Here is a 27,825-nt window from a genome sequence, read left to right as displayed (position 1 = left end):
CCAGTACCATAAATATTAAGGAAATCAGCAAAGACGAACAGCTCCGACAGAGTGAGTCTTCCTTCATCTCATTTAATTCCACTTTAATACTGAATTTATTTGTTGTTGCCATTTTTTTGTTGAAGGACAAAACTGTATAAAGTGAGTTTTGTGCCCATTGCCAGGCTATACGTGTGCCCTGCAAAAAGACATTCTGTACCAGGGAAGAATGTTTGTTTCTGACCACTGGATCGTTTCCACTCCAAGGTGTTGGCAAGGACACTAAGGTACTCACAAAGTACCTAGTAAACCGTCTCTGACCACTGAAGTGCTGCTTATAGTTGAGTCACAGACACAGAAAGACTGAAAACATTATTTGAGCAGAAAAGTTTATTTGTTACCTCCGCCAAGGAGGCTATGTTTTCGGTCGCGTTTGTTTGTTTGTCTGTCTGTCAGCAGGATAACTCAAAACGTTGTGAACGGATTTTGATGAAATTTTGTGGAGTGGTGGAAATGACAAGAGGAACAAGTAATTAAATTTTAGTGGTGATCCGGATCACGATCCGGATCCCAATGCTAATGCGTTAGCATGTCTATGGCATTTTTCAATGTTAAAAGTTAGCATTAAGCAGTTGCAGCTGTCATCACGTTCGGGTGCATTTGTTTTCAATTGTAATATTTCTTAAATTTATTTTTGTTTATATATTAATAATCTAATTATTATTATATACAATTTTAGAGAAAGAGACAAAAAGAAATAGATCACTGTGCCAAGGAGGGAATCTCTTTAGGGTCAGTGACCCTATTGAGGCTTTTCAGGTTTCAAATCCCGCAAAACCTCAAAGAGGTTACTGCGCTGCGAGATCCCAGTAACATTGAGAACTGCACTGAGGCTCTGATCACGCTTCACTTTAAGCGCTGCACACAGACAACACCATTAACATCGCAACATAAAACTATTTTTATATTGTGCCTAAAACGCTTGTGAATATTTCTCTGGGTTTTAGACATTGTTATTGCGTTTGTTTTATGTAAACAGTGAGAATCACAGGCTGTCTCTCCGTTATTTTCAATGGGAGCTGCTGTGAGCTACAATCGCTTCCTGATCATGTCGGGAAAGTGAAGTTTGCTCTTTAACGTCTTGATTATTGTTCTTTACAACACTGTCCTCTTTGTTTGAGACTATATATAATATGTCTGAAATTCGGTTTGCTTATTAAATTCACGCAGATTAAACGTAGCAGACACAGATTTTTTGTTATAATTGTTTTAGCAAGTTTTCAGGGTATCCTTCAGCAGTCTCTTATTAACATGATGAAAAGCATAAAAAACATTTTTGTAGTATATTAATTTACAATTGTCATCGTGTGGATTCTCTATGTTGTTTTGACTGCAGCGACTCTCTGGCGCGCAAGGGATTATGGGATATGTGAAACCCCGAATGGCCTTGTTTAGAGAAGTGTTTCATAAATGTTAAAAAATTCATATATTTGCAGTTTAGTTGAATAATAAATTGAATTTTGTCTCTTATTTGTTTTTGTCTATAAGCACATGCGATATCAATATCAGTGCTCAGATGACAGTAGCTTCTGGTAAAGGTGCAAGTTGCAATAAACTGTGATGCCAAGCGCTAAGGATACATGCTATCCAGTCACAGCAGATGAAACTTTTTTTTACTACTGAGCAAACATCATTGTTAGACTTTTTTAGGTTCAATGATTCCACGGCGTGTAGATGTTATGGCGTCAGTGACCCCATGGCCTTGGCGGAAGTTTGCACTCTCTGAGTGCTTCTAGTTGTTGGATAAAAACATTTTGTTGAAAGCAGCTGAAATATTTTGTTCTGGTGTTCTGTTTGAATAAAAGACTGATTTATCCCTGTCATGACCTGGTGACAAACCTGGGTCAGGTTTCATTAAGCAGTCTAATCTTTTAGTCTACTAAACTTACTTAGTCATCTACAGTTAGTTGCCCAACATCATCTGTCTCATCGCTGTTCACATCAAAAGCTAAACTTAAACTTATTAGCCGTTTTACATTAGTCTATAATTTTCATAGGCATAGCCACCTCGCGAGCACCAATGCCAAGAATCACCCCCAATGCATGAGAGTTTTGTTTATTTCCGGGTTGGTTGTTGCCACGAACTATCCAGCTTTTGTTGCGTTAACTGGCTTTATTAACATTTACGGACACATACAAACTGTAGGACGACGTGCTTAGCTCTTAACCTAGCAGTTTTTCTTCTACATACTTACAGCACTTCCGTTGAGCCTGTTTGTGCACACAACACTTCTCAGAGTAACAGCGATGCCTGGTGGCTAATGTAAGAACTCTTCTAAACACATCACATGACAGTTCTCTGCTACAACCATGGCCAAAAGCAGAGGAAGCTCTCCTTTTGGCGGAATACGAGCAACATGGGGGTGGTCTTGAGTGTTTGTTCCATCAAGTGGTGATACAGGATAGCAACCATTTTCATTTTCTTGACTAAAATACGATTAGCTTCCTCTGTACTGGGCTAAAAACTTTAGTTGGGTAACACAAAACTAGCCAATATGTGCTTTGTGCAATTACTAATGTAAAAAAAAAATTAGTCAACTAGGTTAGTTTATTCAACTAAACAAATTAGACTGCTTTATGTACCTGGGCCCAGGAATATCTCTGACATTGCACAATGACCCTATCTGAATTTTCTGTGATGCACAGTGGACCTTGCATTTAGAGCATGTCAGACCGGCCGACTGCTGTAAAAATGAACGAGTCACTGATTTTCAGAAATAAGCAACTTCATAAACAGCAAAAAAAAAAAAAAAAAAAGAGTCAGTTTCTGCAGATATGCACTTATATATTTCATCATGGTGTCTGTCCGTCTCAGATCGCCATCCCCCTGGTGTCCGTCACGTACATTAAGAAGACCAAAACCGCGATCTTGTTGCCAAATGCTCTGGTGATCGCCACGACAAATGACAGGGTGAGAATGTATCATGTTTTTATTGTATTTAAACACGGCACATCTTCTGTCCTGGGCATATATTTCATGTGCAGATAGGTGATACCTGGGACAATATGTCAATTTTTGGGGGCCTTGCAGTGCCAGATATTGATAAATGTTTTATGATATTATCAGAAACTGCTGAATCAAACTGTTTGGCATTTCAGATTTTACTCTGATAAGAATGTCTGTCCATGTAGAGAAGCATGTCCTGCTGAGGCGTGTGGCTGCTGCAGTGTTGATGTTCAGCAGCCCTGATTGTTCAGGGATACCACAATGGATGTAGTAGAGATCCATGATGGGATTTGGCACAAATGGATGCCTGGCACAATTCCAATTTCCCAGAGAAACAAACACAGCCCCTGGTCTTCTGAAGAGGTCCCCATGCATGTATAACCAGGATCCCCTCTACTTAGAGTCCTATCTCACTGGGCACATCTGTTGGAGAGCTGTTGGAGATGCAACTTAGCGACCAAACATGCGAACGAGCGACAGTGTCACATTGGGTATTTCACTGAATCAGCCACTCACAACTGAAGACAAATGACAGATTTGCATACAAAGTATTCAGCTCTTATTATCCTGCTGTTATCCATGTGAATAGACTGTGGAAATTCCCCGACTGTTCCCAATATTGCCAAAACTGAATAAATAGTAGAATAATAATTAATTAAAAAATGTTTAATAAAGTATACAGTGATTTGCAGAATGATGTCCCTGCTGGATCTATGTCCTATCTTCCATGTCCAATATATAATCCATCCATTTTCTATACCCGCTTACTCCAATTAAGGGTTACATATGGCTCCAAGATTCATGCACAGTGATTGTTCACATACTGGAACAGCCTTTTCTCTGTGACACAGTGATGTCCAGCAGTGCTTCAGAGGTGTGCATCCTTTGGCAATAACACTGTAAGGCACTTCAAATGTTCCCTTGTTTTTTCAATCGAGGTGTTCACAGCAGATCTGAGGTGGATTTGCACATTGATTTGGCACAGATATGTCCTTCTCCATCCTCCTGTGTTTTGGCTCTGATGGACATGGCATCACATTTCTGCAGCACGGCATTTAGAAGAAAGATTTTCCAGGTTTAAAGACACATACGTGTCCTGTTGGAGCTGGAACTGAGCAGAGTGCTGTTTAATGAAAGCATGTGATCATATTTTCTCACTATTCATGCGTTCCTCACAATGAGCACATCAAAGAACTCCCAATGCATGTCTTCATAGAGACGAGGGATGGGGGAGAGAGAGAGAGAAGGGGGTGAGACAAGTTTAAAAAAGGTGTTGCAGCCCAGTGAGATAGCACCCTTAGCTGCTGAGATCTGATATATACATTTACTCAACAGCCACTTTATTACGTATACCTTGCTAGTACCAGGGTGGGTTGGGTAGTACCATATTAACAAGATAGCATCACACAATCACCCATTTAACCAGACTGCCAATTCTCCTCCGACCTCTGACATCAACAAGGCATTTTTGTCCAAAAAACTGCAGCTCACTGGATATCTTCTCTTTTTCAGACCATTCTCTATAAACCCTAGAAATGTTTGTGCATAAATGACCCCATAGATCAGCAGTTTCTGAAATACTCAGACCAGCTCATCTGGCACCAACAACCATGTCACATTCAAAGTCACTTAAATCCCCTTTCTTTCCTATTCTGATGCTCAGTTTGAACTTCAGCAAATCATCTTCACCACATCTAGATGCCAAAATGTGCTGAGTTGCTTCCATGTGATTACCTTATTAACTATTTGTGTTAACAAGCAAATGAACTTGTGTACCTAATAAAGGGGCTGGTGAGTACATATACTGTATACACACACACACACACTTTTCAGATGTGCGCCAGTTTGTCATTCTGACGCCATTCTGCATGATTGTATGCGTGACGGGGGTATTAGATTCCAAACATCTTGAGAGAGCTCTTTGCTTTTACCCATCATGAGATGTTTCTTGTGTGACACCTTGGTAATGAGACACCTTTTTATAGGCCATTACTTGGGATTGAACTAGTTCAGGGGTGGCCAAGTTCGGTCCTCGAGAGCCACCTTCCTGACACTCTTAGTTGTCTCCGTGGTCCAACACACCTGAATTCAATGAAAGACTCATTAGCAGACTTTAATGAGCCTTTCATTGGATTCAGGTGTGTTGGAGCAGGGAGACAACTAAGAGTGTCAGGAATGTGGCTCTCGAGGATCGAACTTGGCCACCCCTGAACTAGTTGATGAATTAATTTCTGTAGTATTTTGTATGTGTGGTTTACTTGGTTTGTTACTGACGTGATGAATAGCACCTTTAGGAATATTTACTGAGAAAACTGGTGACATGTTCAATACTTGCTGTATGAGAAAATCACTCAGGGCCTTAATCCCCAAGTCACTGTAGATGTGGAGTAGTGCAGCAGAAATGCTATATCATAAGAATCTTTCATGTTGTCATAAAGGCACCAAATTTGGCATAATGTTACTTCTTCATCTACATTTTTCAAAAAAACAAACAACCAACCATTAGCCACTTCAATTTACTGTTTTTGTGTTGTTGTTTGTTTTTTTAAAGATGGGACCTAGAAATATGTATTTCCCTCATATATTTACACAATCTTGGCTTACTTCAAGGTTGAACCTGTTAAATATTGTACTGTGAACTTGGTAGATTTGAAATTAACTTCAGGCAATATTTTCATGCTTTTTAGATGGATCGTGTATGTTTTAAATAAGTGTACATGCATGCTGTCGAACGTGCAGTAGTGTTTGGGGTGTAAAGGTTTAGTAGTCAAGGTTGTATTTTTGTTTTTAAAGTCAACCAAGTTCTTTGGACGGATACTAGTCCTTACTGCTTACCTAACTTTGACCTATGAGTGTAAGTAGTAGTTGTTGTGCATGACAATGGCCACACCCAAGTACACCACATTGGCTTGTGTGCTAAACAATTACTTCAACATTATAGCCCCTAAAATTAAAAATTCATGTGCCAAACAGCTTTGCCGAAGAAAAGGACTTCTCAGAAGTATTTTTGCCCAATTTGGTGCTCGTATCATCAACTGAACAATTCCTACACTTATCTGATGCACTATACTGAGCACCTTGCATAGCAGTATCTCAACATCAATGTGTGTTACAGCACATATTGTCGCACGGCATATATTGTTGCCACGACCACATAGGCTGACATTCATGGCCACAGTGCAGCACATATTGTTGCCAGCAATGATATGTGTCCAGGTTTTACAGCACATATTGTATCCAGGGACAATACAGTATGTGCCAGGTGTGTTAGTGCATACAGTCCACTGCACCAGGGACAATATGTGCCATGAACATTGGTACATATTGTCACCAAAATAACGCAATAGTTGTGTGATTGAGAGAGAGAGAGAAGTCATAATAATTTTGTATTTTATTAATTTGTGTATATAAATGGCTTTGTAGCCATTTTTAAGTATTTCTGGGTTTTTGTTTGTTTGTTTGTTTTGGTTTTGGTTTTTATCTTTGTTGTTTGTTTTTCTGTGTTGCCATGGGGACCATGATGGAAATAAGTCTGTGCTTTTTCGTGCCATACTCAGTAAATATGTATATGCATGTATATTGCCACTGTTACTTCATTACATGTATTTTGCAAAATCAATCAATCAGTCAGAGAGAGAGAGAGAGAGAGAGAGAGAGAGAGAGAGAGAGAGAGAGAGGAGGAGAGAGAGAGAGAGGAGAGAGAGAGAGAGAGAGAAAGTATGTGAGAGAGAGAGAGAGAGAGAGAGAGAAAGTATGTGAGAGAGAGAGAGAGAGAGAGAGAGCAGGCAGGCTCAATAATTCAATAACTTTTAATGAAACAATAAGGCTTTCTTCAACAATATGTTGAAATGTTTGCACACTGCAACCATGTTGGACTTCATGGGATACAAGTGATCATCGAAAAATGGGACTGAGCAGGTGTCTTGACACTTGCACGAATTAGAGCTGCGCACCTCGTGGATAAAAGCTGGTTGGAATCGCATGTAAATATGTGGATCAGCGCAAGAACTGTTTGTGCAACGTGAATCCCCATGTTATTGTTCCCCCGTGTCGTGCCAAAGTAGTTATTCGCACTAGGAATTGTATCCCCTGATGCGGGAACACGCTCTCACTCAGTGCAGCACTTACAAACATTGTGCCGCGCTTATAAACAATTTCCTCCGCACTTCCAGACAAAAATAACAGTATGCTGGTTGTTCAATACATGATTTAAAAAATCAGTTTCATAATCATTTGACAATGTTTAATGCGTTGAGTCTTTTGTGTTTTTCATTTATCTGCTGGTTTCACAGCCTCTCAGTGAAAGACAGAAACAGCCTGAACAATATTGTTAAAATTTGTTCAAAGATTATTGGAGTGAACAAAGAGACTTACACTCTTTTTGTAATCAACAGATCCTCCGGAAGGCTGAAATCATCTTGTCCATGTCAGGTCATGTTCTTTTAGGAGAGTTTTCTCTGTTTCCTTTAGGACGCAGTTATGCATCCCCGGTGTGTAGAACCAACCGTTTTTTAAAGTCATTTATACCTTCAGCAATTGACTTTTAAATGCTCCATAGGTCTGCCGTGTCTTTATTTATTTACCCATATGGAAAAGATATATATAAATTTTATAAAGTTTGTATCTGCTCTATCTGGAACTTGTAAGTAATACATGTGACAGTCAAACCAGATCTAAGATCCTTAGTAAATTTGTATAATATGTGACTTATATAAATTGGGAACTTACAAGAACAATATATGACTAATTCCACATACAGAATCCTTAGTAGATATATGTAATATCAAACTGAGACTTATAAACACAACACATGTCAAATATAAAGTTTATTACTGGAACAGATGTAACTTCTGGTAAGTTTTTTCTATTTATTTTCCATATGGGTATTCTTGCTATTCATTTTAACTTCTTAAGTCTGTTTTATTTGTTTTTTTATTTGTTTTTATTGTTGTTATATATTGTTATTTTATTTCATTTTTTCTTAAATGGACTGCTAAAATGAAATTGCCCCTTGTGGGATTAATAAAGTTGTTGATTGATTGATTGATGCATGTGTGTCTTCACGTCACAGAAATGGTATCCAAAAGATGCTGTAAGAGGTTTATTTAAAAAACACGTTGTAAGATAAGACATTTATTTAAAAAAAAAACCCACACTGTAAGACATTTACTAAAAAAATGTTGTAAGATATATAAAAACAAACACGCTGTAAGATGTTTATAAAAACATGCTGTAAGACGTTTATTAAAAAACACTCTGTAAGATGTTTATTTTAAAAACATGCTATAAGTCGTTTATTTAAAAAACACACTGTAAGACGTTTACTATGACATCACTCTCAAGATAATCTACAATGATTTTCACTCTTTTTTCAGTTCAGTTAGTTTATTCGAGATTAAAATATGAACAATTATAAACTGTACACTCTTGTGTAGAAGCTGTGACTTTTTCTTTTTTAAATAAAAGATAATCCCTTATGCGCCTGTACTAAATAAAGACAAAGCTCCATCAAATTTACTGCAGTAATTGGGTACGAGCTAAAGTATCTTTAAAGACAAAAAACCTGATAGTAGTATGTAATACCAGCTTTAAAGATAGCGGATACATTTTCTGGCAGGCTGAGAGGTGCTGACAACCCCTATGCATCTGTACTAAACAATGACAAAATATCTTCAAATTTACTCTAGTAATTGGATATGACCTAAGGCATATATGAAGGTGAAATAAATGACGGTCAGATGTAATACCAGCTATAAAGATAAGCAATACATTTTCTGGCAAGCTTAGAGATGCTGGTTGCCAGAATCTGTGTCCCCAATGCAACTGTACTAAGGGCCCCTCACACATAATGCGAAGTCTGGAAGAAGTGCAACACTTAGTGCACATGATGCAGGAATCGTGTGCAAACCGTGTAATGTCGTCCCTGCCTCCAACGCCTCGTACACCCATTGTTACAACTATTTGCGGACACAAATGCCTAAAAGACAAAGTGTGTGCTGTGCGAACCCATGTCACCCTCTCGAGGCAGGTGCCGGCCAAATTCCAGGTGATACGCACAAACATCTAACACTGCTCGCATGGCACTTAGAAAATGTGTGGCCAGTCGCACTCTTGACATCAATCAATCAACTTTTTTTTATATATGGCGCCAAATCACAACAAACAGTTGCCCCAAGGCGCTCTGTTGACATGACAACAGACTGCAGACAATCACTTTCGTACTCACAGAGAAATTTATCTAAGTCCCTTACAAGTGTGGCGTTGGTGTGTGCGCTGAGATGACAGAGCCTCCAAACCTTGTTGTGATTTGGAGCTATATAAATGAAAATAAATTGAAATTGAAAATGACAGGAAGTGTGTCCTCCCACTGATGCAGCTGTGGACATCTGTGGATCTGGACATTCCAGCTGGACACCACGTACTATGTTTGGATGGACATGGACAAACAACTGTCCACTGTGATGTATATGTCTGTTTGCTGTTATCAAGTGGACATAAATAAAAACATATATCACTGTGGTGACATGCTCCAGTGAGCAAACATGCGCATGGCGTGCACATCCAATCCAATCTATTTATAAAGCACATTTAAACAGACCCGAGTCTCCAAAGTGCTGCACAACAAAAGCATAGACACGGAAAATAGCAATAATAACAATAATAACAATAAAATAGGTAAGATAAAATAATATATAAATAGATAAAACCATGATAAAAAAATGAATTTCAATAAAATAAAAATAAAATAAGACACAAGGACCGTACATGGACAAGCTGCTCTCAGGTTGAAACCGTCAGATCAGAACATGCAGCAGACGATCTCACTGTCATGTCACCCACGTGAGCTCTGTTCCACATGACGCGGTGTCCTGCAGCGCATCATTTCCAAGACACGCGTGTACGGCCAGTTGGAGACGCACCAGCAGATGTGGACATGAATGAGACAAGTGAACTGCTTCTCATTCATGTCATTTCATGACTGTATGTCTGTGACATGGGTCATCTACATAGAAACAAATGGGGCATATTTTATTGCTTGCTTGATAAATGTGTTTTTTATATAGTGTGTGATTTTAATTTTTTTTTGTAATTCAGGTTTTCCATGTCCTTCCTGATATGCGGTAGATTCCCGCAGCTTTCAAAAACAGTTCCATAACTCAGTGGTAGAGTCTCTGACTGGCAATCAGAGCTTTTGGTTCATGTCCAGTGGATAGTATTTTTTTTTTCCACAAAAGTGGCGCGATGTGGTCCCACAGGTACCGGCTGGTTTTATTGCCCAAAAGACACTGGCGTGTGCATGAACTCTACACTAGGTTCATGCATGCCTGCCTGTTGGCGTGGTTTTGTGGTGCACTAATTTCGAACTGTTTCACCCTGTTTCGCTGTTTTTGTCCAAACACTGTTCAAAATTCGCAGTTTCTGTGAAGGGGCCATAAATTTACTGTAGTAATTGGATATGACCTAATGTATATACAGTATGAATCTGAAATAGCTGATTGTAGGACTTAATACAAGCTATAAAAGTAGGGGATACATTTCCTGGCAGGCTGAGAGATCCTGGCTCCTAGAATCTGTGTCCCCTGTGTAACTGCACTAAATAAAGACAAAACGTCCTCAAATTTACTGTAGTAATGGGGTATGACCTAAGGTATCTATAAAGACAAAACACTTGATGGTAGGATATAATACCAGCTATGAAAATAGGGGTACACATGTAAAAAAAAAAAATCAATGTGATTTATTGGAAAACAAAACAACCCAACGTAAAAATCATCATCCACATCTCATCCACATAAAATCTTTAGAAGATTGCCTTGCATCAGTGAGAAGTTGGATGACTAGCAATTTCCTGCTTTTAAACACTGATAAAACTGAAATGATGGTTCTTGGGCCAGTGAGACACCAGTATCAATTTGACCACCTAACGCTTAGTGATGTATGACACACGAGCGTGTGTCATACATCACACTGACAAAGTGAGGAACCTTGGGGAAATTTTTGATCCTACATTGTCCTTTGACCTCCACATTAGAGATATTATGAAGACTGCTTTCTCCCATCTGCGAAATATATTGAAGATTCGTCCCATCCTGTCTATGGCTGATGCTGAGACCCTGATTCATGCATTTTTCTCTTCTAGATTGGACCATTGCAATGTTCTATTTTCTGGTTTACCACAGTCCAGCATTAGGGCTCTCCAATTGGTTCAAAATGCTGCTGCCAGACTTTTGACAGGAAGCAGAACTTTTGACCACATTACACACATTTTGGCATAAGTTCACTGGCTTCCTGTCCCAGTGAGATCAGATTTTAAGGTTCTGCTACTAACCCTATAAAGTTGTTCACGGACTGGCACCTCCCTACCTAGCTGACCTAATTAAACCCTATGTACCAGCTTTGCGTTCTCAGGGTGTAGGACTACTTTTTGTACCTAGGGTGAATAAAACGTTTGCAGGTCACAGAGCTTTCTCTTATAGTGTCACTGTTCCATGGAATGAGCTCCCAGCATAAATAAAACAGTCAGATCTGTAGAGACTTTCAAGTCCAGACTTAAGACGCACTTATTTCCCCTTTCGTATGGCTAGCATACTGGCATAGTAACATACTATGCTTTTTACCCTTTTAAATTAATTTTATTAGGACATGGAGCGGGCTGCGGCCTCAATTTTATCTAAATTCTGGGTCGTTTAGTGAAGCTTAGGACTAGTGGCCGGCGACCACCTTAGTATTTCTTCTATTTTCTTGTTGCTTTATGTTGACAAATTATACTGTATTTGTTGTTTCTCTGATGCCTGATTCTGTTTTTCTCCTCTGTTTCAGGTGCAGCTCCATCAGAGATGGATGTGATGTCTGTTTTCTGAAACCCTCCTGTCCTGTGCACTGGCAACAATGTTATTGTTTTTGTACAAATATTTGCTCATTTTGAATTGAATGTGTGCAACACGTTTCAAAAGCTGGGACAGTGGTATGTTTACCACTGTGTTACATCACCTTTCCTTCTAACAACACTCAATAAGCATTTGGAACTGAGGACACTAATTGTTAAAGCTTTGTAGGTGGAATTCTTTTCCATTCTTGCTTGATGTACGGACTTCAGTTGTTCAACAGTCCGGGAGTCTCGTTGTCGTATTTTGCACTTCATAATGCGCACACCATTTTCAATGGGCGACAGGTCTGGACTGCAGCAGGCCAGTCTAGTACTGCACTCTTTTACTATGAAGCCATGCTGTTGTTGAATGTGGCTTGGCATTGTGTTCCTGAAATAAGCAGGGGCGTCCCTGAAAAAGATGTGCTTGGATGGCAGCACTGTGTTGCTCCAAAACCTGATGTACCTTTCAGCATTGATGGTGCCATCACAGATGTGTAATTGCCCATGCCAATGGGCACTAACAAGCCCCATACCAACTGACAATGGTTTTCTGAAGTGTTCCTGAGCCCGCGCGGAAAGATCCTTTACACAATGATGTCTGTTTTTAAAGCAGTGCCGCCTGAGGGATCGAAGGTCACAGGCAGTCAATGTTGGTTTTGGCCTTGCCACTTATGTGTAGAACAGAAAGTTCTCCAGATTCTCTGAATCTTCTGATTATATTATGGAGTGTAGATGATGGTATGACTAAATTCCTTGCAGTCCTTTTCTGTTCAACCTGCACGCTTTGGCAAACCCATGGTGAGGGAGGGAGCGTGCGAGACGACTCAGCAACTGCGCCACACATCATTCTTGTCTGTCTTCATGTTGTTTTGGTGGTTGGCCCTTCCTGACAGAAGTTGTCGGTTAGCCTTGAGTAGGATGCTGAAGGCTGATCGAGAAGGGCGGATGGGGGTCTCACACAGACACACACACTACATACTTCTGTCTTGCAAGAATAAATTGCATATATGTGTATTAATGTTCATAATTGGTTCTGCCAGTGTGGCAGTTACCATTACTAATATATGCAGACGGGGAAAAAAGCAACTGCACCACACAGTGACTATTTTATCTGAAATTTTCACTGTGCTTTTGTAAAGTGTGAGGGTTCAGGGTCTCTGTCGCGCACCCTGTTGTGTCACTGCCATCTGCAGCAGAAGCAGCAACGGTGCCAGCATTTTATTATTACTGAGCCAATATCACCCGAGCGCTTTGAATAATTCACCAACATGTGAGTGCTAAAAGTCATGCTGAAATGATGTGATGTTCTGCAGCCAGCGCAGAAGCATCTCCACGTTACGCATTGCCAGTCAGTACAGAATGGATCGAACCATCTTTCTTGGTCCTGTGTGCATTTGTCGTGAAAAGTCCTGGTGCTGTCAAGAAGGCTGGCAAGAAAATAAATGTGACACTTTACATGCACTCGCACGATAAACTGCCAGAATAGAACCTGGTGCGTATCCACGGGAAGCCTACATTTTAGACCTCCATGCAGGTCTCCACGCATCTGTTTGCTGTCCTCACGTGGAAATACATCAAAACATATATCGCTGTAGCGACGGGCTGTGGCGAGCGAGCGCACGGCGCGCACATTGACAGGCTGCCCAGGTGATATGGACCGTCAGATCGTAACACGCAGTGGGTGATCTGAATGTCACATCACCCATGTGAGCTCTGTTGCACAAGACATGCGCGTAGGGCCGGACATGCCCACGGGGCCGGCTGGACACACTGGACCAGTAGATGTGAACATGATAAGAACGCCCTGCATTCATGTCATTTCATGACTGTACGTCTGGACCATGGGTCATTTACAAAGGAACAGATGGTTCATACTTGTATTGTTCACTTGATAAGAGGAATTCAATAAAATGTGGCGTTTTTTATGGTGTGTGGTTTTAAATACATCCATCTCCTTGTTGATTTCAGGCATTTTTCTGCATCTTTTACAGGCCAGCGATGGTAGTGCAGTGGTAAAGTTTCTGGCTGGCAATCAGAGATTTTGTAAATTGCAGGTTCGAATCATGTGGGTGGCATGTGTTTATTTATTTTCACAGCAGCTGCGCGATGTGGTTACACTTCCAGCTGCTCGCACTGTGTTCCCGCTGCAATGGTTTCGTGCACGCAACGGTGTTGTGCATGAAACCGTTGCAAGCGGGACCATTCAGCCTGCCAGTCGGCTCAGTGTTTTCGTGGATCGCCATACAAGCTGTTCTGTCATGATTCGCCCTGATTTGTACTTATTCGTATTATGTGTGAAGGGGCCCTTACTTCTTGCTCAAATGACCGGCAGCAATATGTGCCTGGATTGTCGGTATATTGTCGCTTTGGACAAATGTGCCGGCGACATGATGTGCCGGTGCCTTTGAACATTGGCATATATGGTCATGGCGACAATATATGCCCTACGACAATATGTGCCATAACAAATGTGTGGTGGCTGTGAATGGGTGAATGTGAGGCATTATTGTAAAGAGTTTGACCACAAAAGCTTTATAATGTAGTCCATGTACATTTACCATATCTGGCAAAAAAAGAAAGAAACTAACCCTGAACCAGGACAAACACAGTCACATTAACAGCAGCAAAAATGGTTGTTGTGCAAAAAGACGTCAAAAGGAGTAAACATTTGCAGTAAAATTGGTGTATTTCTGTTGCAGTACGTGTTTGTATCCTTCTTGTCCAGAGATAACACCTACAAGTTCCTGATATCCATATGTCTTCACCTGAAGGTAGAACAGATGTACAGCATGACCTTGTAACAGATGAAGGTCAAATCTACAACAAACATATCTGATGTTTGTCTGTTTTTTTTTTTTCATTTTTTATGGAAAGAAGAGTCCATGCAGCAGCCCCATCCTATCTTCAGCAGAGAACAGCTTCAGAGGTCAAAGGTCACCACAATCCCCACACTTTCCTCTGGTCAGTGAACCATATAAATATGGCAGATTTAAGCCACTTTCAAGTCTCAGCCATCATTTTCAGGATCCAAATGTCCAGGATAGCAAATATCTCAATCTGACCACAGTTCTTAGAAATTGCTGACACCTGCCTCAACTGTCAGGCAGTGTAGACAATATTGCTGATGAGGTCATCGTTTATTTATATAGATTTAGTAAGTCCCTTCGGCTGCTCTCTTGTTTGCACTCGGGGTCGTCACAGCAAATCCAAGGTGGATCTGCATGTTGAATTGGCACAGGTTTTACACTGGATGCCCGTCCTGACGCAACTCCACATTACATGGAGAAATGTGGCAGGGGTGGGATTTGAACCCAGAACCTTCTGAACTGAAACCAAGCACATTAACCACTTGGCCACCACCCCTCTACTATTTATATTTATATTTATATTTCTATTATATTATATTTATATAGATTTACATTTTGTTAAATATTGTTTACTAGAGCTTTTGGCAAAATTCTGGTGTACCTGCATTAATTCTATTGTACCAGCATTAATGGTAAATGTCCACCAGGTGAAGATCATCGATTTCTATTTACTCACTAGATGGAGGACTGAGGCATCTGCTCATTGGCTGGCTGTTGCCAGAGTGTCACCATCTTGTTAGTATGTAACAACCAGACAGTGTGGACACGATCAATGTTTTTAAGAGAGTTTTAGGAAAAATCTGAATTTTCCATGCTGTTACTGTGCTGTGACATTTATTCAAACTCAGTCCCACATTTGTACAGCCACTATTTGTCAAAACAAATACAGAAGAGGATCAGACTATTTAATAATAGACTTGAATTAATTTGTTAGCCCGAATCCAGACAGAAAAGAATACCATCAGTTTGTCATACACACTATGTCTGCCACGACACAAGATACCTGTCGGATCATTATTTAATGTCATTATTAAGTTAAAGATGGGAAATAATCAGGGGTGAAAGTAAGAGCTTCACACGCTTCACACTGATTTGCTATTTCGGATTAAATGGGAAGGACCGGTGCTCTGTGGAATAGTCCCATAAACAAAAGCCCTGCACGCTGTCAAACCTTTGTTCTGCTTATAAAGCAGAGCATGCTTGCATGCTGAGCCTGCAGGGTATGTGACAGCACATAAGGCTCATTAAGTTCTGCAAGATAATTGAGTGGACAACTATTGCACCCTTTTAAGGCATCAACAAAACCTTAAAATCTGGTCTCACAGGCACAGGAAGCCAATGAAAGGAGACCAACAGCCATACGATCAAATCTCTGTTGTAATTAGCCTCAGTGCCTCTGTAGGACTTAGGTCTCATGCAGAAACAATTTAATGTGACATCTGATGCACTGGGCTTTATACACTTTGTTTCTATGATGGTTCTCCATCATGCTTGGTCTGTTTTGGCTCATTTCACTTTAAATTGCGTCAAATTGTTCTTGGTCATTTTGCACTGGATCATATTAACTTGAGGTTATTTTGGATGCCAAATTAATTACAAATTAACCCCCACAGGTGGGCTCAAATGTGTGCTTTACAAGTCTCAGCACTAAGCCTTTGGACTGCTAAAGTTTGCATTGTCAGTTGTTTTTTGGCAGAGTTTTCCAGCTGATTTCAGTGATCTGGATGGAACAGCGAGACACCAGAGTCAAGAAATGGAGGAGAGCAGCAGCTCAGATTCACAAACCCCCACTGATGACAAGATAGCAGGTATTAACAAACAACCAATCAAAATCAGCCAGTTGTCAAGATTTATTAATTAATCAAATGATCAAATCAAATCAAATCAATTTTATTTATATAGCGCCAAATCACAACAACAGTTGCCCCAAGGCGCTTTATATTGCAAGGCAAAAGCCATACAATAATTACAGAAAAACCCCAACGGTCAAAACGACCCCTATGAGCAAACGCTTGGCGACAGTGGGTCATGACATGCAAAATAACGGCAATAAAGAAACATGTAAATTCAAGGTTTGTCATTTACGTAAGCAAGTGTAAAAATCTTAGAATATCTGCCACACCAGTTGGATAAAAGCACACTTTGATCGTTTTCTGTATTGTATCATTAAGAATGGAATATTTTTGGACTTTCAACTGTTGGTCAGATGTGATAAATTTGAAGATGTGACCTTGGAGTCTAGCAAGCTGTGATTAACTTTGAAAATGTAGTTTATGCATTTTACAGAAGCAAAAAATAGCAAATTAAAAATAAAATCTAGATTAGTCATTCATTCGTTCATTTTCTGTCACTTATCTGAGTCCTGGTCATGGTGGTAGTAGACTAAGCAGCTCAAACCGAGGTAGCCAAGTCCTGTAACTCTCCCCGGAGTATCCTGAACAATTCCCAAGGTAGCTGGGAAATATAATCCCTCCAGCATGCCGTGAATCGTCTGCGGGGCCTTCTCCCACTTGGATGTGTCTGGAAGACCTCCATTGGGAGACATCCAGGAGACATCCTCACCAGATGCCAGTGAGGATACCACCTCAGGTGGCTGATGTTTCTTTGATGCGAAGAACACTGGCGCTACTCAGAGTCCTGCCTGGATAGATGAGCTTCTCACTCTGGTCAGGAGTGTAAGCCCAGATATCTGACAGAGGAAGCTCATTTCCACCATTTGGATCCGTAACCTTATTCTTTCGGCCATTACACAAAGTTCATGGTCATAGGTGAAGATAGGAGTGTAAATCAACTGGTAAATTGAGGGTCTCACCTTCTGACTCAGCTCCTTCTTCACCACAACAGTCCAGCACAGAATCCATAAAACATCACATGCCCCCCAATCCGTCTATCGATCTCATTCTACACCTTAGTATAAGATGGCACTGCAAATGGCTGCCTCTGTTTTTGCTGCACATTCTTTTGTCTGTTTTTGTATTTTACTCCTGTGATATGCAACGGTTCCTGGATCTCTTTCACCGCATTGAACTCTTGAAGATCAGGGGAATAAGGCCAGCGGATTTGTTTCCCATTTTTATCGAGCCTTCAGTGGACCTATTGAGCATTTTGGTCAAAGATGTCCTCACCTTGGTGCACGCAGCGAAACGCCACAGGACGGGGAGACGAGCCGGAGCATTTGTTTGACTGTGGTGCCGCAGCCAACGTACACTGCTACCAGGAATATTCCTCCCCAGCGTGTGCTCTCTGCAAACTAAAACCAAAAAACTCCAGCTACTGGTGGGAAAAAGCAAAGATTTCACCACATCTGTTTTGTGCTTCACGGAGACGTGGCTCTGTGGATCAATACCGGTCTCTGCGCTGCAGCTGGTAGGCTCCAAACTTTTCACAGTGGACTGAGACACAGTACTCTCCAACAAAACAAAAGGTGGTGCAATCTGTTTTTACATCAACACTGACTGGTGTAACAATGTAACAGTGATCCAACAGCACTTCTGATTTGGAAACTTTTTTTATGAACTGCCAACCGTTCTACTCGCCATGTGAGTTCAGCTCATTCATCCTGGCTGGTACATACATCACACCGCTGGCTAACGTTCACAAAGCACAACGTACACTAGATACTGCATGTGGAGCAGACTAATCCAGACTCTTTAGTTATTGTCCTGGGCAACTTTAGCAAAGGTAACCTCTCCCACGAACTTCCCAAACACAGACAGCTCATCAAATGTCTGGCCAGAGAGGACAGAATTTTGGATCACTGTTACACAACTATGAACAGTGCTTATCATCTCATCTCACGTGCTGCACTGGGACATGCTGACCATGTCATGACCCAACTGATTCCTACCTACAAACAGAAATTAAAACTCTGCAAACCTGTAGTGAGGACATCTAAACTGTGGAGCAGTGAGGCTGTGGAGGGTCTACAGGCATGTTTAGAAAAACAGACTGGGATGTGTTCAAGACTGCCACCAACAGTCTGGATGAGTACACAGATGCTGTGACTTCTAGCTTAGCGTAGCTACTAGCTCTTAGCCGATTTAGCATGGCGGCTTCTCCCGTCTCTCCCGCACTTTTCTGCTCTGGGTGTGAAATGTTTAGTTATTCCTCGGCCTCCTTTAGCAGTAATCGTACTTGTAATAAGTGTAGCTTATTCGTAGCTTTGGAGGCCAGGCTGGGCGAATTGGAGACTCGGCTCCGCACCGTGGAAAATTCTACAGCTAGCCAGGCCCCTGTAGTCGGTGCGGACCAAGGTAGCTTAGCCGCCGTTAGTTCCCCCCTGGCAGATCCCGAGCAGCCGGGAAAGCAGGCCGACTGGGTGACTGTGAGGAGGAAGCGTAGCCCTAAACAGAAGCCCCGTGTACACCGCCAACCCATTCACATTTCTAACCGTTTTTCCCCACTCGACGACACACCCGCCGAGGATCAAACTCTGGTTATTGGCGACTCTGTTTTGAGAAATGTGAAGTTAGCGACACCAGCAACCATAGTCAATTGTCTTCCGGGGGCCAGAGCAGGCGACATTGAAGGAAATTTGAAACTGCTGGTTAAGGCTAAGCGTAAATTTGGTAAGATTGTAATTCACGTCGGCAGTAATGACACTCGGTTACGCCAATCGGAGGTCACTAAAATTAACATTAAATCGGTGTGTAACTTTGCAAAACAATGTCGGACTCTGTAGTTTTCTCTGGGCCCCTCCCCAATCAGACCAGCACCTTCTCACAGACAAATCAGTTTCCATGCCACTGAAGAGCAAAGAAAAGAAAAGAACACCAAAATATCCAGCCACACCCCCCAACACACAACAGTACCCCCCCATCAACGGGAAGCCTCCCGGCGACCGAACAGACCAGGCCCGAGAACAGCACCTCCCTCCGGGGTCCACGTCAGGAAGCAGACAGCACCACAGACAGCAGGACAGGCACCGCAGCTGGAAGGCCGGCTGGCATCAACAAAAGCCCCAAAACATTTCCCAGTACAATTCAACACACAGAAAAAAACATAAAACCCACCCAAAACCTCCCCAGGGGACCGTCCCATCAAACCCGGGAAGAAAAGAAAAACTCCCAAACACAAAAACCCAACACAGCCCCACACAATACAAACGTAAATGCATAAAAGAAAAATAACAAACAACCCCCCAGAATGACCTGCAGAGCCCAACCCCTCCAGAAGGCCTTCATCGCCAGTTCCAGGAGGAACAGCCAGAACCATAATCCCACAAAGGTCCCCAGGTGTACATGGAGCAAACGGCGCCCCCCAGAGGACCGTACCATCAACCCAGGAGGTACCCTCCCCACAACCCCGGAACCCCAGACCCGGTCACACTTGGCTAGTTGGCCCCAAGCCAATTCCCCCCCAGAGGACCGTCCCATCAACCCTGGAGGTGGAACCCGGAAGGAAACAGAACAAAATCAAAAATCAACCCCCGGAGGACTACCAAAAACAACCCCGGGGGGATATAAAACGCCGTAAACCCTGTTACCCTCCCCGGCACCCCGAAAGACTCCGGGTCCCTCCCAGAGCCCCTCGGCGGCTCAACTTTGGCGAACGGCTCAAAACATTAAGCCGGAGAAGGGAACAGGAAAAAACTAACCCAGCTCCAACCCCAAGGCGCAGCGGAGAACCGGAAATACGTCCGGTGCCCCAACTCGACCATACCCCAGCCTCTCGGGAGGGGTGGAACTACCGAAATGGCGAACGGCAACAGATCGGCCCACCCCTCCGACTGAGGTAAGTCTCCGCTGCAACACACCCGGCAACACCAATGACGAACGGTACAAAGGCTCACCGAGGCTGGAGTGGAACCGGGCCCTAACCAAACCAAGAAAACGCCTCTAACACCCCCCCCCCCCCCCCCAGGTGCAGAGGTCTTCTGAGAATACTCAGCGTGACCAACCTGCACCACCCCACAACCCACAAGAAAACAGTCTTGGGGCAAGTGAGGTTGGGGTTAGGGATGTAGAGAAATAAAACAACAAAATAAAATGACCCAAAACCCAAACAGAAAATACCTAAAACACATAGAAATTAACAATGACGTGAGCCCAGGCGGACGTCTAACCGCCTAACAGTCACTCCACCAGACACGCCTCTGACTCCCCAAACAAATTATAACCCTATTTAAAGAAAACAAAACATTAACCCGTACTAGATTTTTTTTTTTTTATGTGTGTATATTGCCTGTCCCAGAACACCTGGAGATACGTTACCAATTTTTCTTGACGTTTATATGTCGGGGCAATACAGTAGTCTCTGCTCGTCCGAGCTGCATGGGCTCGTCAACAGGAGGAGCCACAGGTCCCGTCAGAGGAGCCTCAGTGGAGCGAAGAAGAGGCGGCCCAGATCTGTGTCGGGGAAAGCCCCGAGATGAAAAAACCCGCTCTGATGGGCGTCCTCTCTCGCGTCCACGCTCCTTCATCCGATCATCTAGACGAATCACCAACGATATTAGCTCATCTAAATCGTTTGGCCCGTCACGAACTGCCGGCTCGTCTTTTAATGACTCATTTAACCCATCTACAAACATTCCTCGTAAAGCTGCGGCGCTCCAACCTGACTGAGCAGAAACCAGAGAACATTGCATCACCGCACAAGGCTCCGGACGACAAACAATCGGTTCGGACGCCGAATCTCTGGGTGACGGAGTTATCTGCACTAGTATCGATGATGCCGCAGTTGGAGCAGCAGGAAGCGGAACGGCTTGCGCTGCGATCTCCGTAACACGGGCGTCTGTTTGTTTAATTTGGTTTGCGAGATGCTGTAATTGCTCCCATATTTTCTCCAAGTGTTCGGCAAAAGGAACCGCTTCTGACGCTGGGTCCATTATGGAATGGCCGGGAACTACTGTTATGTGTCGACGCGGGTTGAGGAGCGGACCTGCGTCAGACGGAACCCAGCGCTACAAATAACCAGAAAAGCGGTTCCAAAAACAATATATTTATTACACCCGCTGTGCATAAAAAGTGTAAAAACAAAAATAGCGTCCTTCTGGTGGAGTGACTGTTGGCACACTCTCCAGCGCCCGCAAGGATCAAAGCCCAGCGCTCCTGGACTCACTACCACCGCCAAACACCCCCCAGGTGGACACGACAAACTGACTCTCTGTGAAGCAAAGAAGAGGTGAGGTAAGTCAGCAGTTACAACAATATCTTTCAAAAGACACACACTATCAGCAACACATTCAGGTCTGTATCTTTTTTAACTTTATGCAAATGAGCAGCTTCTCATAACAGGTGGAGGATCACTTATCCGCACGCCACAGCAGTGAGAAGCAAGCTGCACAATTCTCATCACAATTCAAGTATACTGTGTAACAAAACACCAAGTTACTATCAACAATTAGTCAAACACTTAATTACCTTTAATGTGTGCTGACAGCATGTGTCCTCACCCTTCCTTGCTTCACGGGCTCGATGTGTCAAACCCAGGCGCGGTCCTCAGCGTCTCACAAACGAACATCACAAGGTCGAGTTCCCGGCAGTTCTGCTTGAATCACACATGACTTAAATGCAGAACGCCATCCAATTATCTGCTTCAGCTGAAAGTCTTTAAGGTGGCATGTGAGCACCCGTCACAGGTGCTACACATGATGTTGATGAGGGTGAGGACTCTTCAGCCAGCACCTTCTCCACAGACAAATCAGTTTCCCTGCCACCTGAAGAGCAAAGAAAAGAAAAGAACACCAAAATATCCAACCACACCCCCCAACACACAATAGGTTCCCATTCCCATGTGATGCTTTAGGTTATTTTCACAAAACTTTAGTTTGAGATAGATAAAATATACACTCAACAAAAATATAAACACAACACTTTTGGTTTTGCTCCCATTTTGTATGAGATGAACTCAAAGATCTAAAACTTTTTCCACATACACAATATCACCATTTCCCTCAAATATTGTTCACAAACCAGTCTAAATCTGTGATAGTGAGCACTTCTCCTTTGCTGAGATAATCCATCCCACCTCACAGGTGTGCCATACCAAGATGCTGATTAGACACCATGATTAGTGCACAGGTGTGCCTTAGACTGTCCACAATAAAAGGCCACTCTGAAAGTTGCAGTTTTTTGGGGGGGGGGGGGGGGGGGATACCAGTTAGTATCTGGTGTGACCACCATTTGCCTCATGCAGTGCAACACATCTCCTTCGCATAGAGTTGATCAGGTTGTCAATTGTGGCCTGTGGAATGTTGGTCCACAGGCCACTGGCTGTGCGAAGTTGCTGGATATTGGCAGGAACTGGTACACGCTGTCGTACACGCTGGTCCAGAGCATCCCAAACATGCTCAATGGGTGAAATGTCCGGTGAGTATGCTGGCCATGCAAGAACTGGGACATTTTCAGCTTCCAAGAATTGTGTACAGATCCTTGAAACATGAGGTGATGTTCTTGGATGGCACAACAATGGGCCTCAGGATCTCGTCACGGTATCTCTGTGCATTCAAAATGCCATCAATAAAATGAACCTGTGTTCTTCATCCATAACAGACGCCTGCCCATACCATAACTCCACCGCCACCATGGGCCACTCGATCCACAACACTGACATCAGAAAACCGCTCATTCACACGACGCCACACACGCTGTCTGCCATCTGCTCTGGACAGTGTGAACCGGGATTCATCCGTGAAGAGAACACCTCTCCAACGTGCCAAACGCCAGCGAATGTGAGCATTTGCCCACCCAAGTCAGTTACGACGACGAACTGGAGTCAGGTCGAGACCTCGATGAGGACGACGAGCATGCAGATGAGCTTCCCTGAGACGGTTTCTGACAGTTTGTGCAGAAATTCTTTGGTTATGCAAACCGATTGTTTCAGCAGCTGTCCGAGTGGCTGGTCTCAGACGATCTTGGAGGTGAACATGCTGGATGTGGAGGTCCTGGGCTGGTGTGGTTACACGTGGTCTGCGGTTGTGAGGCTGGTTAGATGTACTGCCAAATTCTCTGAAATGCCTTTGGAGACGGCTTATGGTAGAGAAATGAACATTCAATACACGAGCAACAGCTCTGGTTGATATTCCTGCTGTCAGCATGCCAACTGCACGCTCCCTCAAATCTTGCGACATCTGTGGCATTGTGCTGTGTGATAAAACTGCACCTTTCAGAGTGGCCTTTTATTGTGGGCAGTCTAAGGCACACCTGTGCACTAATCATGGTGTCTAATCAGCATCTTGATATGGCACACCTGTGAGGTGGGATGGATTATCTCAGCAAAGGAGAAGTGCTCACTATCACAGATTTAGACTGGATTGTGAACAATATTTGAGGGAAATGGTGATATTGTGTATGTGGAAAAAGTTTTAGATCTTTGAGTTCATCTCATACAAAATGGGAGCAAAACCAAAAGTGTTGCATTTATATTTTTGTTGAGTGTATTTCAGGAACAGCAATGAAACATTTCTATCAAGAGAGTAGACTGAAAAATCTAAATGTGCACAAAGTGTCTAATGCCAGTTATATTGAGTGCATTATCCCAAACATATATGTCTACTGTTCAATGTTGTATGAGTTGTGTAACTCAGACTTACTCCATGTCAGAACTGATTTCAGGCTCCTCTCTGTCTACGCAGGTCAAAGACTTTTGATCACTCGCTGTTGACACAGATCCAGACAGATTTAGACTCCAAGCTAGAGAGGAAGAAGCCTCAGTACAGCCAGGTGAGGATTTGATAGATAAATGAGACACCTACACACACGCACATAAGGAAATCATTTTCATGGTTATTGTATTTTACAGTCAGTAGCTCATCTCAGTACTGGCTTTCAAATTTTCCCTTTCACTCTTGTAGATACCCTTCTATGGAAAATCACTCCTCCACCCCTGCACCCTGCCTGTGCTCTCTTCTTCACTTCTTTACCACACTCTCCATTAATTTGAGGAGGTTATCTCATCTATTTAAACCAATCTACCTTTACCACTTCACCTCCTTGCAACCTCACAATTTCTTTGTACTTCCTCTCCTTCACAGAAATGTACTTTGTGTTGCTCCAACTGCCTTTCATTCCCCTTCTCTTCAGAGGATATCTCCACCTTTTCATCTAGAAGTCCATAGGTCTCCTATCGCTTCTATTTCCCAACTCTCATCATCACCCATTCAATGTCCAGGTTCACACTCATCACCCTATCAGACACTCAGTTCAGGTCACTTCAGGTCACTTTAAATTTTTTCCCTCTCCCACAGCCTCAGGACACACTCTCCACCTCTGCTTTGTCCAAAAGTAACATAATTACTTGCTGGACCACAACAAATATGGCGAACATGGTTAACATTTTTAATCCGGGCCTTAACCCATCCGTGATTGAAATTTGATTGGTGATTTGCATGTTTGGTCTAGCAAAATTTTAACCCTTCCTGACAGAAACATAATTCATCCAAATAGAGGACAGGCACTCTGTAAGCACTGGGTTGTGAATTCATCCCGATCATGCTACCTGTCTATGTCCTTGGACAAAACACTTAAACTGCATTGTCTCAGTCCACCCAGCTGCAAAAATGAATAGTAGACTTTGGCCCAATATTCATTGATCATGGTTGATTGAGCTCTGAGATGGATGGGTCATGGCAGAGCCTGCTGGCATGTTGTGCCACATATGTCCACCTCCACTGGACCCTAGCCAGGCAGGGCAGAGGAAATGTTAATATGTAATCACATGTATGTGGCATGCATTCATTATGTGCAGTGAATGTGAACAGCGCGTAGTCAAACCAAAAGCACCATGTGCCACTGCACGTCAATACGTCACACAACACACACCGCTGCAGATCTGAACAGGCTGTTATAGCCAAAATAGACCCTACAGTACAGATATATTTTCATTCCTTCCCATGGGTGACATAAATAATGTGAAATATTGTGCCCATCATATCTGTGACAACACGGGCAGGTGGGCCTCTCCGTGGTCTAATGTGCAGTAATGCCTCATTGCACATGTCAAAGGCTCAGAGCTGAATAGATCTCACCCCAGTAATATGCATATTTTAGCTTGATCACCATCTAACTGTGTAGGAGGTATGATGTCTCTCTCTTCTAAGTCCATGTTGGTAAATGATATAATAATTGATCAACGTATTGATTTATTCTGCCTAACAGAAACCTGGTTACAGCAGGATGAATATGTTAGTTTAAATGAGTCAACACCCCCGAGTCACACTAACTGTCAGAATGCTCGTAGCACGGGCCGGGGCGGAGGATTAGCAGCAATCTTCCATTCCAGCTTATTAATTAATCAAAAACCCAGACAGAGCTTTAATTCATTTGAAAGCTTGACTCTTAGTCTTGTCCATCCAAATTGGAAGTCCCAAAAACCAGTTTTATTTGTTATTATCTATCGTCCACCTGGTCTTTACTGTGAGTTTCTCTGTGAATTTTCAGACCTTTTGTCTGACTTAGTGCTTAGCTCAGATAAGATAATTATAGTGGGCGATTTTAACATCCACACAGATGCTGAGAATGACAGCCTCAACACTGCATTTAATCTATTATTAGACTCTATTGGCTTTGCTCAAAAAGTAAACGAGTCCACCCACCACTTTAATCATATCTTAGATCTTGTTCTGACTTATGGTATGGAAATAGAAGACTTAACAGTATTCCCTGAAAACTCCTTTCTGTCTGATCATTTCTTAATAACATTTACATTTACTCTGATGGACTACCCAGCAGTGGGGAATAAGTTTCATTACACTAGAAGTCTTTCAGAAAGCGCTGTAACTAGGTTTAAGGATATGATTCCTTCTTTATGTTCTCTAATGCCATATACCAACACAGTGCAGAGTAGCTACCTAAACTCTGTAAGTGAGATAGAGTATCTCGTCAATAGTTTCACATCCTCATTGAAGACAACTTTGGATGCTGTAGCTCCTCTAAAAAAGAGAGCTTTAAATCAGAAGTGCCTGACTCCATGGTATAACTCACAAACTCGTAGCTTAAAGCAGATAACCCGTACATTGGAGAGGAAATGGCGTCTCACTAATTTAGAAGATCTTCACTTAGCCTGGAAAAAGAGTCTGTTGCTCTATAAAAAAGCCCTCCGTAAAGTTAGGACATCTTTCTACTCATCACTAATTGAAGAAAATAAGAACAACCCCAGGTTTCTTTTCAGCACTGTAGCCAGGCTGACAAAGAGTCAGAGCTCTATTGAGCTGAGTATTCCATTAACTTTAACTAGTAATGACTTCATGACTTTCTTTGCTAACAAAATTTTAACTATTAGAGAAAAAATTACTCATAACCATCCCAAAGACGTATCGTTATCTTTGGCTGCTTTCAGTGATGCCGGTATTTGGTTACACTCTTTCTCTCCGATTGTTCTGTCTGAGTTATTTTCATTAGTTACTTCATCCAAACCATCAACATGTTTATTAGACCCCATTCCTACCAGGCTGCTCAAGGAAGCCCTACCATTATTTAATGCTTCGATCTTAAATATGATCAATCTATCTTTGTTAGTTGGCTATGTACCACAGGCTTTTAAGGTGGCAGTAATTAAACCATTACTTAAAAAGCCATCACTTGTCCCAGCTATCTTAGCTAATTATAGGCCAATCTCCAACCTTCCTTTTCTCTCAAAAATTCTTGAAAGGGTAGTTGTAAAACAGCTAACTGATCATCTGCAGAGGAATGGTCTATTTGAAGAGTTTCAGTCAGGTTTTAGAATTCATCATAGTACAGAAACAGCATTAGTGAAGGTTACAAATGATCTTCTTATGGCCTCGGACAGTGGACTCATCTCTGTGCTTGTTCTGTTAGACCTCAGTGCTGCTTTTGATACTGTTGACCATAAAATTTTATTACAGAGATTAGAGCATGCCATAGGTATTAAAGGCACTGCGCTGCGGTGGTTTGAATCATATTTGTCTAATAGATTACAATTTGTTCATGTAAATGGGGAATCTTCTTCACAGACTAAAGTTAATTATGGAGTTCCACAAGGTTCTGTGCTAGGACCAATTTTATTCACTTTATACATGCTTCCCTTAGGCAGTATTATTAGACGGCATTGCTTAAATTTTCATTGTTACGCAGATGATACCCAGCTTTATCTATCCATGAAGCCAGAGGACACACACCAATTAGCTAAACTGCAGGATTGTCTTA

At 42.3% G+C, this 27,825-nt stretch overlaps 1 protein-coding gene across 1 annotated transcript in view; it reads left to right on the top strand.

Moving 5' to 3' along the window:
- The window catches only part of LOC117511177 (GRAM domain-containing protein 2B), a 94,982-nt gene that overhangs the window by 27,491 nt on the left and 39,666 nt on the right, over positions 1-27,825 (top strand). Inside the window, exon 3 of the mRNA XM_034171162.1 lies at positions 24,297-24,384. Coding sequence (XP_034027053.1) covers positions 24,297-24,384 — 88 coding nt within the window. The remainder of the gene's footprint in view (positions 1-24,296; positions 24,385-27,825) is intronic.

The sequence above is a fragment of the Thalassophryne amazonica genome, chromosome 5 (assembly GCF_902500255.1).
Source record: "Thalassophryne amazonica chromosome 5, fThaAma1.1, whole genome shotgun sequence".
In the NCBI taxonomy this organism is placed as follows: domain Eukaryota; kingdom Metazoa; phylum Chordata; class Actinopteri; order Batrachoidiformes; family Batrachoididae; genus Thalassophryne; species Thalassophryne amazonica.
The sequence above is the reverse complement of the archived record's forward strand: the minus strand, read 5'-3'. Positions and strand labels throughout refer to the sequence as shown.